The sequence below is a fragment of the Alosa sapidissima genome, chromosome 21 (genome assembly GCF_018492685.1).
Source record: "Alosa sapidissima isolate fAloSap1 chromosome 21, fAloSap1.pri, whole genome shotgun sequence".
Classification (NCBI taxonomy): Eukaryota; Metazoa; Chordata; class Actinopteri; order Clupeiformes; family Clupeidae; genus Alosa; species Alosa sapidissima.
The window spans coordinates 21,362,407-21,377,502 of record NC_055977.1 but is presented as its reverse complement, the minus strand read 5'-3'; the positions used below and the strand labels follow the sequence as shown (position 1 = coordinate 21,377,502).

Sequence of the window (15,096 nt, the reverse complement as noted above, 5' to 3'; positions counted from 1 at the left end):
AGCAAAGAAGCAGAACCTAATTATGTATTCCCCCTTTTTTCTCAATACTGCCCCCAGGTGTCCACAACTAAAACTGTTGAAAATATAACAAAATAATAATGGTCTGCTATTAAATAAAGCAATTAACTAAACAAATAACTAGAAATTGTCATTCTACTAATTTTAGCTATACAATTGTCGCTTAGAATGAAGGTTTTTTTATCTTGGGTTAGATGTGCGAAAGGCGCCGTTGCTTACAAACAAAAAGGTCGATTGGATGGTCAAAATGTCCAGGATTTTTGTCAGACAAAGGTGGCAACCCTGGAAGTCTTCCAATGCTAAAAGAGTAAAGGTCCAAAATGAATGCAGATATGTTTATTACAATATTAATGAAGTGCCTCTGGGTGTATCTTTGTGGATTTTCTAGATAAACTAGAGATGATTCTGGAGAAAAAGCCCATGTGAGCTTTCTTCTCTGATGAAGCGATGGTGATAGTCTTGTCACTGGAGGAAACTGGTGCACCACAAGGTAAGCACTCTGCACATAGGACAGCTACAAAACACAAAAGTTATGATCATTTTATAATTTTTCCCAGTCATCCTGTAGTTTTTGTAATTTTGTATGCAAAATCAGAGTTGCTATCAACAATGACCAATGTCTTACCTGGATCAACATGAGCCGATGTCGGATTTTGATCCACGTTGATGGATTGCTCTTTTCTACTACTGCCTGACTTTGATTTCTGATAAATTAGCATTATGCAATAAAATGGATTAAAAAATGGAAAAGGGGCAATTGTAAATTCTAATTATGTTTGGAGAAGCTTTAAAGCATCTACAATGTGAATTATGAGAGGAGCACTACATAAATGTATGCTTTTCTACAACATATTACTTGAATCTAAACAAAACCGTAATTATAGTATCAATTAAATATATTTTACCTTGATATGAAAAAAGGCCTTGATTTTTGATAGTTTTGGTAGGAAACTAAGTGTCCGCTTCTTGGTCTTCTCTTCCTTTAGATTTGGCGAAATAGTGGTTTGCATGAATTCACGTGTTAGGGATGTGACCAGAGACTTCTCAAAACAAGGATCCTCTGACATCATCACATTCAGGAGAATGTCTTTACTGCCAAACTCATGCATGAGATCATTGTAAACGGCTCTAAATACTTTTTTAATGCACGTCACGTCATATAGACAGGCCATACTTTTCGCTATGCCCAATGCAGCATCAATTTCTGTAATTACCCTGTTAATTAGCACTCTACATATGTCTAACATATCATCAGAAAGTGACTCTTGATCATTCAACTTAGAAAGTAGTCGAATGATTAATACAGTAACCAGGCTGGTGTAATCATCTGAGGTGGAATCCACTGGGTTCAGTGAAGGATAAGGGGAACCCATTACAATATCCTTGCTTACTGAAATCTGCGTGGGATCACCTGAGCAAGGTCTGCCAAAGAGATGCTGTGGTACCGGCTGCTGGTCCGTTTGCCCCTTTAAATCCCCTGTTGTTTGCAGAGTCGGGGCTAGCATGTTCATGACATCCCTCGTCATGACTGTGGTAAGAACTTGTAATGTGCTGTGCAGTATTTGTGAAGGAGATCTCAAGGCACCTTGGGGTACTATTTCAGATAAGGAATGTAGGAAACTGGGGCAAGATGCAGAGGATGAAGCATGTTGGAAAACTCCTTCCACATCCATATTCCAAGGTGATGGAATGTTGAAGCAAGGAAGGAACAAATGCTTCACTGTCTCCTCAGCATAAACCTGCACAATCTGTCTGACAATATTTTTTGGGGGGAATTTGCCACTCTGTCCCATGCTCAAAAGTAGAGAATCAGAAGCAGACTTTGTGGCAGCCATTCCTTTTTGGTCCTTAAAGCAAAGATGGTGAATCAGGTTAGCAAGATTGTGCGAGAGTGAGCTCAGTCTCTCATCACACAGCAATCTCTCCAGCCTTTCCCCCACTGAGGTAAGATCCTGAGTGAGTGAGAGCGAACAATCCTCATTCTGCACATTCAGCTCAGCAGAGATGGTGTTTACAATGTTGACGATTGATTCATGAGACATAGGAGAGGGCTCATTTTCAGCCATGTCACCCATGTCAATATAAAGATGGTGCACAGGAGGTGCTTCAGCAGGTGTCTCACTAAGGCTGAGGACTGCACCAGGTAAGACCTCAGAGCTCAGTGTTGATAGTTTGCTTTTGGAAGCAGTGGATGAGGAGGAATTAGCCCTTTGTGGTTCTTTCATTAACTGGACATCCTCCTCTCCAATGTTGTCTATCATTGCATTGACTATACCTCTTATCATTTGGTGGTCCTCATCTAAATCAACAGACTGTGCAAGTTCCTCCAGAATAAAACCAAACGCCTTGTTAATAGCTTCTTTGTCTTCATCCTCAGATTTGGGTTGTGTGTGGCGGTACTTGGAAAATATTTTTTTCAGTTTTCTCTTGAAGCTTTGGAATGTTTTGCAAGTGTTGGACCAAATTGTCTCAATAGCATCTTCAGATGTTTGAGAGATGCTATGTGAAGGTTGTATATCCATATCAGTGCAGTCTTTCATATCATATGAGCTTTCTGGAGTTTCTGAGGCTGTGGCTTCCAAAAGTTTCTGCACCACATCACTCACTTGTTTGACTAAATCAGAAGCAGCATTCTGTGCCTCCAGGGAAGAAATGTGTGGGTCTGCCTGTGAATCTAGAGAGTATGTTAAAGTCCTGACAGCGAGCAATAAAACATCACTCACAAGCTTTTCAGCTTTACTTTGAAACTCATCCTCTGAGAGTTTCTGGCTAAGCTTTGTAGGTGATGGGACTGTTTCGTCAGTGTAATCCTCATCGCCAAGTTTTTGAACAGGTGACTCAGCAAAATAAGCTTCAAGTTGCAGAATTATATTTTGGTCTTCAGTTGAGACAGCAGGTGATATATCACACTCTGCATTTTCACCCATCATCTCATCTTTATATAATGTGAAAACCTTGATCAGAATATCTTTGGTGGTGTCCTTGGGATCGACCAGTGGGTGGATGTTGTGCTCCTCCGAAGGGGGATGCTCAACCTCACTGATGGAACTTTGCCCGTCTGTAGGTTCCTTCACTAGTTGTTCATATGAGCGGATTCCCTTAAAGGATATTTGACCAAAAAACTCTTCCATCTTGTTCAGCAAATGTTGATGCAGTTTTGAAACTGTAGAGAAGAAATTCCCCTTATGTGGCTTGTCCTTCATAGAATGCAGAGACTCAACACAACTCTGCAGGTCAGTCACGAACTGATCTGCCATTATTGACGCAGCAGAATCTACATCTACATTAGGTCTGTCTTGCTCAAATGCTTCAGTGTCAGAAGCCTCTCTTTCCACCGGAAGGAAAAAGAAGGAGCTCACTTGAACCCTTTCTGGCAAATAATGTTGATTCAGTGTGCCACTAGCATTATGGCTTCTTACTGTTTTAAGTACGGCTTCGCTTACAGCCCTAAGAGCATTTGTTTGAAACCTTTCGCTAGACATTTTTTGAAGACATGCCAGGGAAGAAGACTTTCTGGATGTTGAATCAGAGGTCCTTGTGACATTCTCAAACGAGTTCTTGTTGGATTGGTCACTGCTGCTCTCTAAGGTCATTGAAGAGGTTGAAGAGATCAGATCATCCAGTTGGAAAATGACATTTTCCACAAACGTGTCAGCCGATGTGCTTAAGGATAAAGATGGTTCCTCTGACTCCTTAGACCAGAAAGGGGTAAGGATCCCTTTCAAGGCTTCTTTCGTGCATTCATCAATCTGAGTCTGGTTCAAATTAAATTCACCTAAAGCCACCCACCCACTATGTGTGCCATCACTATGTGTCTTTCTGAGAAATGGCCTGGTATGGGGCTGAAGCTGCTCGCTGCAAGTACTGGTTGGTTGAACACCAGAGTACTGAGGGTTCTGAGCAGAAAAAGCATCCGTCACCTGCAGGGCCTCTATTTTTTCGATATCAGGGATTGACATGCTTTTGCGCCACAGAATCAGTGGGTTCTTGAAAAACACCCCGATCTTTCGTTGGACTTTGTTGTAAAGCCCTTTGGCCGCTTCAACAGTCTGATTTTTAAAAGTAATTGGTACCACAGAGGACTCACCGAATTGGGTGTCACTTGCTGTTTCCTCATTTGTAAGTGATTCTCTTGCACATTCAGTGGATTCTATTATAGATGTAATCTCCTCCACAAATGCATCGACGATCATAGAACCAACAGAGTGAACTGGATGAGGAGAACAGCTAGAGAAAAGATCCTTGTCTTCCATAATGATGTTACTCTTAAGAACAGACCCAGATGGAAAACAAGGTCCAGCTGAAGACGTGGAATGCACTACTTTGACCTTTTCAGTGAGAACATCACTGATAGCCTTCTTTGCCTTTGTGCGGAATTGGTCACTTGAGAGCCTGTCCAATGCAATGCTTGAACCTTGACCTGAATTCTGGCCAAGCTTTTCTTTCTCAGAAACGTTGAGCTCACCAAGGTCATTGGTACCAAGAGTACCAAGAGCAAGGATATCCTTAGAAGAAACACTTTGGCAAGCCAGCATTTTAACAGCCCTCTTCATAGTTGCAAGTAGTTTTTTAGTAGGATGGGTTTTGTCATTTCCATCCAAACATGTTTCCATTTCCTGTATGATGGTAGTCATTGCCTCTGCAGTAGTTGAAACCAAAATGGAATTGTTTTCAATGTCTTCGACAAGGGAAGAAGTCTGTTTTTTTGAGGGCTTGTGTTGTTGAGCCATATATGTTTTCAACTTCAAAGAAATATTTTTCATTAGTTCAATACTCTTGATCTTTTGAAGTGAAAGTGCAAATCTTGATGAGCTTTGCAAGTCTGGGCTGGTCTCGTTAAAGGTTGAGTCTATAGCTTGTGTGACTTCTGTCACAATGGCGTCAATCCATTCTTCAGAATCTGGAGTTAAACCAGCTTCAGTCAATTTGGTAAGACTCCTCTGGACATTGCGCAGGATATGGTCCTTTGTGATTCCATGCTGGGGTAATGAAGTAGTTTGCAGGGAGGTGCTGGACCTTCAGAAAATTACAATAGTTGGGAGTTAGCCCATAACATTCTCTACAAGCTCAAAGGTTTTATTTACATATCCCATTACACAGTCCAGATGCACAAGCAAGCACATACATTACATTCACAAACGTACAGCCATCACCTCTGTCAATCTGCCAGGCCATTGGCATTGGCACAACATACCTCTTTCCAGAAGAACTGCGTGAGCTCATGAGTGGCTCATCACAGGATCTTAGAGATGACCTGCTACCTGCTTTAGAGATGACCTTGGTAAGGACCCCCTTTTTAAGTTTGATGACATCCAGATCATCTTCAATGTAGATTATTGATGGGTTTTTTGGCCTAGTGCCGATGACGTTTACATAGCCATGGCTCTCATCTGGTGCCATCAAAAACTCTGGGTCCTCTCCTAGCCTTCTGGCAAGGCTTGGCATGATGACTTTAAGTGCACTCAAAGTAACATGTTTAGCTACGATCAAGCACACTTCAAGAAAATGTGCCTTTGTCACCTGTTTTGAATGGGGAGAAACCATTTGATTTTGTCTCAACACTGCAACACAACATTTCTGATCAGGAAAAAATCACTCAGCAATTAAGACCAATTGTACTTACAGGGTTGATCATAGCATCAGAAAATGAATCCCATTCCCTTCAGAACAAAACATTGAAATTGATTACTAACAGTTACTGTGGCTTTAAAGCACCTGTTAGAGCAAGATCCTGGGACTGATATAAAATCTATATATGTACTACACTGTGAGTCACTTAGATAAAAGCACATTTGTGAAATAAATTAAATAATGATACTCTACTGACATGGCTATCTAAAATGGTACAGTATATGCCAAAGGGAAATTCATTGTGGACACAAGGAGAGCTACTTACTCTTTACTGAGATCCATAATGTAGTCACGCAATGGCAACATCTCCATCTGGATCCTGGAAGTGGACAGCTGATGGACGCCCATGTGAGCCTCTGCTGATATGGGCTCTGTGGAGCCTGGCTGAACTGCAGATGGAGAAGCTGAATAACATGACAAAAGATTAACAAATGTTGTTAGCCACTGCTACTGGAAGAAACTGGAATCCATGCATTTCCACTGAATTATTTTTGGAATCTGATCCCTTATCATACCTGTTCATTCTTACTCGTTGCTCGACTTATCGTGACTAAATTCAAGATGGCTGCAAACGCTAAACTTCGTGAAGATACTGTCTGTATAAATCGTCTTGTAAGTAAACTACCAGTGCTTTTTCAAAGTTCTCAATGTCTCGTTTTAAATGTCAGGGCCCTAGGAAGTCTACCAATGAAGTGTGGAGATACATTGAGCCTCGTAAATGGGTGTAAAACAGTGATTGATTTGCATGGCTAGCCCGATGCCGAAGCACCACTACTGAAAAAGTTGTTGGTAGCATCGGCTAACTAGCGCCAGATTTTGGAGTGCAGGGGACAAGTCGAGATGGGCTATGAGACATACGTTCACACTCGGTATCATGTTTCAATACACTTTAGGTCAATATCACACCGGAATTCTCCTTTAAATTAACTGAACTGATATGGATTTTGGTTTGGTTACTAAATAGCCTAGTATCAATTGCATTTAATTAAAAAGCTAGTTGCCGTAAGTTGTTCTACATACCTTGTCGTTTGAAATATCATCCCATTTTATCATAGGCTGTGGGTTAATCAGCTCTGGTTGCTTGCATTGTGGACTAATGAACTGAAGCTGAACTGAAATGGACTTCTTCTATAAGGCATTGTATGATGACATATTTGTGGCTTTGTGACATCAACATACAGCTTACGTGCATGATGTCATAGAGTCCCGAAGCCATGACGTAGCGTTGCCAAGGCAGCAATTTCACTGGATCTAAACAAATCAATCTAACCATTGAAATCGCCATAGCGGTGGCTTTCTTAAAAAATTGGAAGACTACGCTAGACCATCAGATCAAATTGCTGAACAAACAGCGTACCAAAATGGTAAGTATATTTTGCCCCACAATATGTTCTCACTTTTGTTTAACCTGCTATAAATTACAGCATATTGTAACAGGAGTGAAAGGGCATTCTTGTAACCCAGGTAAACTAGGAAGTAGCGTTGCTGCGGTCGAGGGATCGAGAAATAGGCAAGTCAGCATCTGCAGTCATGAATAACTTGCCAGTCAACATTTCTTTTGCAATTAATAGAATCTGTAGCATGCAAATCAAACCAGCTATTAGCCTAACTGAAATAAAACCATGATGTCCTATGTGATGGGCTATCTATCTATCTTTTAATTACAAAAGCCAAGGGAACTTTATCAGGATGCATATCCTGAGTCCATTCAATAACTGGCCTTTAAAAATAAAAATCTGCCTGCCTCTATGGGATTTTAACATAGGGGGTTCCTTACTTATGCCCCCCTGTATTTTAAGGAATAACATTTATTAATTTACGATACCTGGTTCATTCACAAAGAATATTGGTGTGTTTAAAGGTTGGATTTTTTCCTCATTTTTTAATTGAGGCATTAAGATCAATTTCCAACAGATGATTTATTGTATTCCTCTGGTTGTCTTAACTTATGCAGTTGATGGTTTTATAAAGACACCCATACACCAATAAATAGTTCATGTAGACTGTCACACAATGGTAAGTGGAGCATTGGCCACAGCGTTCTTTGCGTAGGGATGTGTAGCCTACACAAGGATGTGTAACCTTGTGTAACTTTGTGTAACTTGGGAATTACAACAGAAAGGAACACGTTTCAGCTAATCAAAATCAATGACTGGAACTGTCAGTTTCAGAGCTATTATTACCACACTGATAATGATTTTGCTTTTTATTTGCAGCCTACGTTATGCACTGTGGAACGCTCTGCGGATGGACAGCTGTGGAATCCGCAAAGGTCAAGAAGGCTTTTGTTACGAGGGCTGGAGGTTCCAAAACATCCATGAAGCTTGGGTAATTTTCTCTTATTTTAAATTATTTCCAATTGTGGTGAGCATTATTGGTGGGCTTTTTATAAAGGGTAGGCCTCTATTGCACTAAGATTATTCAACCTTTATACAGTTAACATCAAACTGTGTAGCTACGAAAGCTACAAAATCACATTGTCATAGAAATGATAGAGGCGAAATTTCCACTAGGTTTTATGAAGATATTTTACAGATGGGCTGAAGATACATCAAAAGTAAAAAAAATGACATGGCCAAAATGATTAATTCACCAACAATATTTGTTGTATGGTGTATACCAGCGATCACCAAATGGCGGACCGCGATCCGAGTCCGGACCGTGACGTGATCCCAGACCATATAGCCTAATTTAGATTTTCACGTAAGATTTCAAAGCTGCGCTAAATGTTTCGTTGTTTAGGATAACAGCATTTACTTCAGGAGCGTCAGGAACCATAATTTCGCTTGCTGCTACTCAGCCAGTGAAATCTGTGAATTCTGATAAAGTCGAGTCAGTGAGTAAAGTAGCCTACTATGGGGAAGAGACTGATAGCCTGAAACGAGCGAGGAGAGGAGAAACAATCAGATGGATATCTAAGTTAACGATAAGTAAGTTATTTTCAAATCATCGATTGCTCAAAGAGGAGTAAGCTAGACAGCGAGAATAGAGCTTTATATAACGATACGGGGGCAATACCACGCAAAACTGTTACGTCTGTAACGCCAACTAGGCTAAATATGGATGTGACAGTTTTGCGCAGAATTGCCCTGGTCTGGACCTCTTCTATTCTGAGACAGGCGATTTTTCAAAGCGCCAATTTGAAGCACCTCTACTAGACAAAGCATATTGAGCAAGCATAGGGTAGGCTAGGCCCATTCAATAGTGAACTGAGACCACAGAATATTTTACGATTTAAGAAGGCAATATGATTGATCCACCACAATCTAGCTAAGCCGACATGCATTCACTGCCCAACAGAGTGATGTTCCTGGGTTTCCAGGATTTCGGGTCAACATAAAAAAAACTAAAAAAATTAAATTAAACTTGCTGATTAATGGGTTCAAGGAACCAGCCTTGTCTCAGCTCAAATTTTATTTTAAGTTCACGTTAAGATCTTTAAAATAGCCAAGGCTACTCAGTTTTTCTCCCCAATCACTCTTATCTTGCCTTATTTCTCCTCATTTCGAATGTTGCCTTTTAGGCTACTTATTTTATTTCGCATTAAACATTAGGCCTAGGCCTACAATCTTCTTGAATTTCCCCTTGGGGATCAATAAAGTATCTATCTATCTATCTATCTATCTATCTATCTACAACTAGGCTCCATCCATCCATCCTAATATTATATATACACAGTGGCGATTCTAGACATTTTTAACAAGGGTGGCACTAGTGAGGCACTGATTCAAGGGTGGCATGAGGCAAAACATCCAGATAAACAGAAACAGGCTCAAGATGTGAAATTAGCACAAATACATTAGGGAAACCAGATGCAAACACCATACTCATAAATTGAAGGACAAAAACGCACGAATACCTTACTTTCACATAAAATGTCTTTGTATTTGTATCATGTAATTTCATCTTCCTGAATCTCAATATTATGATCACAACAAGTCTGGGCAAATTATTAATTACATTTTCACGTGGGGTAATTTGTAGCAGGGCAACCATAACCGGTTCCATGTCTTCCGATTAGATGATTAATCATCAGTTTCTTGAGAACTTTAAAGTTCTCAAGAAACTTGAGGTTGGTATGAAGGAGTGTATTGTGGATGTGTGCAAACATTGTGCACGTTGCACATGGTGCAACTTCTTGCAGGTCTTTGTATTTGAATACAATTTAATACAAACATATTAAAGTTAATTATCTAAGTTGTCTGTCATTGGGCTATGCTGTTCTAAAACAAATTCCATCATGGGGACATTAAAATATAATCAATTTTATTATATTACTGTAAATGAAGATATACAAAATATACTCATCCAAGACATTTCCCCCACTCATATCCCTCCACCCCTCTGGCTCCGCCCCTGTGTATATATTATACATACATACATATACATAGCCTAAACATTATGATGCTCCGGACCTTTGCTTGAGGAAATTTTCCGTAACGACCTCGCTGAAGATTAATTGAATACCCCTGGTGTATACTGTATTTTGTTTTTGTTCTTGACAATTGTCAGTGTCTCTTGAGTGATCAGAGCTAAATGTTTTGGGCTAATTTAGATGTAATATTGAGTCATTGTCTTTGATTTACCGGATTGACCCTAAAGCACTCCTTGTTTACAAATCACTTAAAGGACAAATCCGGTATGAATTGATCCATAGCTCTTGTTGGAAATCACTGTGTGCTGTTCATAGGAAAAAGAAAATGTGGCACAGCCAATTCTGAGTTATGGACAGGGAAGTATAGCCCAGAGCCGTATAGAAGTACTTTTGGTATTCCTGACATAATGCAGGGTAGCCGCGGGGTCTTAAAAGTCTTTAAACGGTCTTAAATGTCATGTTCCTTAATTAAGGTCTGAAAAAGTCTTAAATTCCGTTGCCAAAGTCTTAATTTTTTAAACGAAGGTCTTCAATTTTAATTATACTAGCCTGCAAGCAAGGTGAAATGGGGGAAAAAACTAGCCTGGCGTGCCATCCTATATCATTGAAATGTATAGTCTGGAATCGAGCCATTCACCTCGCTTAATCCAAGGGGCGGGCAGAGAATTGTCTTTCAAACTGCCTAGGCATGCAATAGGCCAGCGCTACGACCATATCCGTATCCGGTCGGCAAAACGGCAAATACATCCTTCTTCGAAAGGAATGACTTAAGTGCATTGTGAAAAGCACAAGTCCAACTCCTCCAAAGTTGACGCCAACGCCGATTCAAACAACCGCTCTTCGTTTGCCATAGCCACCTTCCTTGTTGTTCACTGTCGCAGGACTGTCGCCATCCTGTTAAGCCCGCCTTAAGACTCTCTAACAAAATAGAGCGCTGTGATTGGATGACGTCCACGGCGTCAGCCAATAGAAATCCCTATGGTTTGATACTAGACGTACAGGCTGAGCAAATTAATTTGCCGCTGCTAGGGTGTGTCTAGATTTCTAGGCTAGGAAAAAACAACAACAATGTGAAAATTCAACAGGGGGTTGATTAACGTCAGAGATCGTCTAATTTAGTGTTGCATGGTGCACCGATACTACAAAAGTGTCGCAATAGCTATTAGCAGTTGTCACAATACCTAACACAATACCCTTCAATGAGACTGAGTGACATGTTCCAGCAATACTCATCACTTAAACCTCACTGATCACAGGAGAAATGTTCCTGTTGAAACCCACTATCAGAACTAAACAAGGCAACGCTGCATTTAGTTGTTATGCGTTCTGACTATGGAGCCAGCTCCCAGATGACAAAAAAAATTGCCCAAATTACTTTTTTGACATCAGGACTCTGAACTAAACTATTTTCAGATGCCCATTTTTTTTTACACTGAATAGGCTTAGTCCAACCAAAACAAGGTTTTGCCTAGTGGTAAGCTGGATAGGGGTTAATCCTAGCCTGACAATACAGTTTACTCACTAGATGAGGTGAGGGAATTCAACAAACTTGTTTAAGCTTGACAAATATATCAATACAATCTGTTTTTCAATTTGGCAACATATAGCAAATGTGAGTGGTAGCTATCACATCCCCCATTCTGTGTTTTAAGTGATTAATAAGGTGTGTCTGATCTTTGTGCTGTATCAAAATTCCCACAGTTATGAAAGCAGACAGTCAAACAAATGTCTTACTTTGTATTTTTGAGTGGCTCACAAACTAACAATGTTCTATTTTCTGCTCTTCTCTCCCTCCTCCCTTTGGTTGGTTCCACCACCAGGATAAAAGACGCAGATTGACCAGCCCACGCTTTCATCCACCATTGTACACAGTATGGCACGCTTTGGCACAAGTTCAGTTTGTTTATGTTATTGTTTATTAGTTCATTTCTCCATGTTGTATGATTTATAGATAGACTTAAATTGTCATTGTGCAGTTGGTCCGTACAATGCAATTTGCTTGTGCAGCTTTTAAAAATAATACTCACATACACACTCACACACACAAAAAAATAAAAAATAAGAATACACATTATAAAAAGAACATATCAAGGCATTAACATGCTTCCATTGCTTGAAGTCCATTTTAAATTGCAACTGTGCAAGCTCCCATTGCTTAAAGTCCATTTTTAAAGTACAACTGTTTTGCTTTGTTTTATAAAATAAAAGTTTGAAATGCTATGGAGTGCCCTATTTTTTGACCCTCAAACTGATATCTCAATTGTAACTCCTACTTCTCAACAGTTTCTCATTGCAATGTCTCCTCATTTGCTCTATTATTTCTCCTAAGGAGAAACAAGTTGTAAATGAGACTACACTCAAACATATAAGAGATCTCCCGTATTTCTCCTGCTTCTCAAACTAATATCTCTTATGTAACTCCATCTGCTCTATTATTTCTCCTAAGGAGAAACAAGTTGTAAGTGAGACTACACTCAAACATATAAGAGATCTCCTGTATTTCTCCTGATTCTCAAACTAATATCTCTTATGTGACTCCTACTTGTCTTATTGCTATGTGTCTCATCTTTTGCTTGTTTTATTTCTCCTAAGGCAAAATTAGGAGAAATAATTGTGACACAAGTAATACTTAAATGATCCTTAAAAGAGAATCACCATTTTGCCTCCTTAGCAACAGAAGGGATACAAATGAGAAGCAAAAGTTTCCTCTGGGAGTGTGTTCAGCGTTTGAATGTACGTGTGTTCAGTTGGTTTTAACAAACTGCAGCAAGAAATGCAGCCGTCTGCTATGTGGCAATATCAATTTACTTTAAATAAATAAAGTGTAGGCCTTATCCAATAAACTGTCATAGCCTACTCATAACCAAGAGGCATTATTTAGATAGTGTGTTTTAGAACTAAACAGGCCGTTGTTAGAAATAAGTAGTTCATGAACATCCATTCTTGCCGTTTGTCTACGATAGAGTAGAGGTAGTGATGAGGATGATAAATCTGTCGACGTGGGTTCAATCCCCGTGAGTCACTATACAAGGAATTTTTATTAGGCTTATGCAATAACAAAAAATATTTGAAATTTGACTTCAAAACTTTAAAAAGTTCTTTAGCAACAATGATTGCTGAGTAACTAAGACACGTAACACAGGTTTGTTAAATTACAGCAGTAGGCTACAGAGAATACAGCAGTGTTGCTCCTTATCAGCGCAGCAGCAAACTTTCGAATCCAGCAAAACCCTTCGGTGACGTTCGAATCGAGTCCCATCACTAAAAGATGACAGAATGGAGTATTTGACCCTGTCTTGCAGCCAGAGACCGTTTACAATTTCTCCTCCTGATCTCTCTAACTCGAAGTGGTAGGCCCTAAATAGCCTAACTTGTGGAGGGGTCGGTGATCAGAGGGATGGTTTGTGTCAATCTGTAGGCTATGCTATAGCATTACAGTCTGTCTTTGTTCAGATTCAACCAATTTTTGGTGGTAGGCCTAATTTTAAAGTCTGAAGACGTGTTTCCAGTTACGGCCATGAATCGAACTCTCCTTATTCAGCAATAACTCAAACTGAGAATGCCTCCAGATCTTAAATGAAAGCTTAGGTCATCAAGAACAAACTCTGAAAGTTTCATGCTTCTTTCATAAAAAGCAAGATCGTTGAGCTTAACAGCCCCACTACAAAGCGGTAAAAATTGGTTTTCCATTCTATGTCTGCTATGCAGTCAGTGATTGAGCAGGAATTCGTCACGTAGGGAATTTGAAAGACAACTAATTATCCGGCCCCTCGGACTGAGCACTGCGAATGGTGAGTCCCTAACAAAACACACCAGAGAGGTAGCTCACTCCTCCCTTCAGTATTCCCTGAGAAACTACATAGCGTTCCAGGCTGTTTTGTTTGTGGGATTTTCTTGATTTTTATTTTGACTTACATTTTACATGATTTTCATATTGACTTACATTTACCTTTAATGTCATTACATTGTAGGGCAGGGGTTCCCAACCTTAAACATTGGCGACCCCAATCATTCATTCATTTATGAGAGAGCGCATCTCCTCTCTGCGGTAACATTCAGTTGAGAGCGGTATTTTGCCCAAATGTCCTAGTAAACTTTTTTTTTTTTTTAAGGCCTAAAATCTTTTTTGGCCCACCACCACCCCCCCTCTTCGGAGGACAACTTTTACAATTCAAATACAATTGTTCTACCTCAACCATTTATGTGACCCTGGAATCGTATCATATAGCACCATGTGAATTGAAACATAAAACACATGAAACGCAATAAGGTAACGTAGACAAGTGAGACAGATAGACAGACAGATAGACAGACAAACAGACAGACAGACATACACGCATACAGACAGTGGGACAGGACGATGACAGAGCTGACAGGATGGGACTCAGTTCTTTGTAATTGAATAGAAAGGTCTGTGAGTGGTCATGATCGGGTCATGGTAAAGGGCTTTGGTAACATGCTATGTTTGGGTGTTGCTAGTGTGTCTATATGTAAAGTGGTGAATGTAGGGGGGAAAGGAGGAAATAAGGTTAAATAAAATAAATAAATTTAGTTTAATTAATCAATTGATTAATTAATCAACCAATCAATTCAATCAAGCAAATAAACAGGTAGATAAAGACAGAGAAGGGGGCAAGGAAAGGGGGGGGGGGGGCTTGGGGTTATGGTTTTGTTGAATTTGAAAATGATAGAGAGGGAGACCAGGTGTTTTCAATGTCCTAGTAAACTAATTTGTTTGTTTGTTTGACTAACTCGCGCCTGGTTGTTTTGCTACTTTATTTGGGATGTTGATCAAGCATATTACCCATGATGATCTCAAAAATAAAATGATTTCTTTTTTTACATAGCTAGATTGTAACGAAGGATCCGATTAGTTTTTCATATTTCTTTTAATTTAATGTATATGTTTATGTAATGTACTGGTCAGTTAACATTCAGTTGAGAGCGGTATTTTGCCCTAATGTCCTAGCAAACTAATTTGTTTGTATGACTAACTCGCCTGGTTGTTTTGCTACTTTGTTTGGAACGTTGATCAAGCATTATTACCCATGATGATCTCATGCGGGATGCCT

At 39.7% G+C, this 15,096-nt stretch overlaps 1 protein-coding gene and 1 long non-coding RNA gene across 2 annotated transcripts in view; one reads left to right on the top strand and one right to left on the bottom strand.

Moving 5' to 3' along the window:
* Positions 1-339: 339 nt before the first annotated feature.
* On the bottom strand, positions 340-6,878 carry LOC121696275. Its single transcript, XM_042077666.1, has 7 exons — positions 6,670-6,878; positions 5,915-6,053; positions 5,642-5,678; positions 5,213-5,538; positions 924-5,034; positions 644-722; positions 340-532 (listed from the first exon to the last, which is right to left on the bottom strand). Exons 2-7 carry the CDS (start codon positions 5,995-5,997, stop codon positions 366-368), a joined length of 4,803 nt encoding a protein of 1,600 aa, XP_041933600.1. The 5' UTR covers positions 5,998-6,053; positions 6,670-6,878; the 3' UTR covers positions 340-365.
* The window catches only part of LOC121696279, a 35,790-nt gene continuing 21,117 nt past the window's right edge, over positions 424-15,096 (top strand). The window contains exon 1 of the long non-coding RNA XR_006026275.1: positions 424-508. This is a non-coding gene — a long non-coding RNA (uncharacterized LOC121696279). The remainder of the gene's footprint in view (positions 509-15,096) is intronic.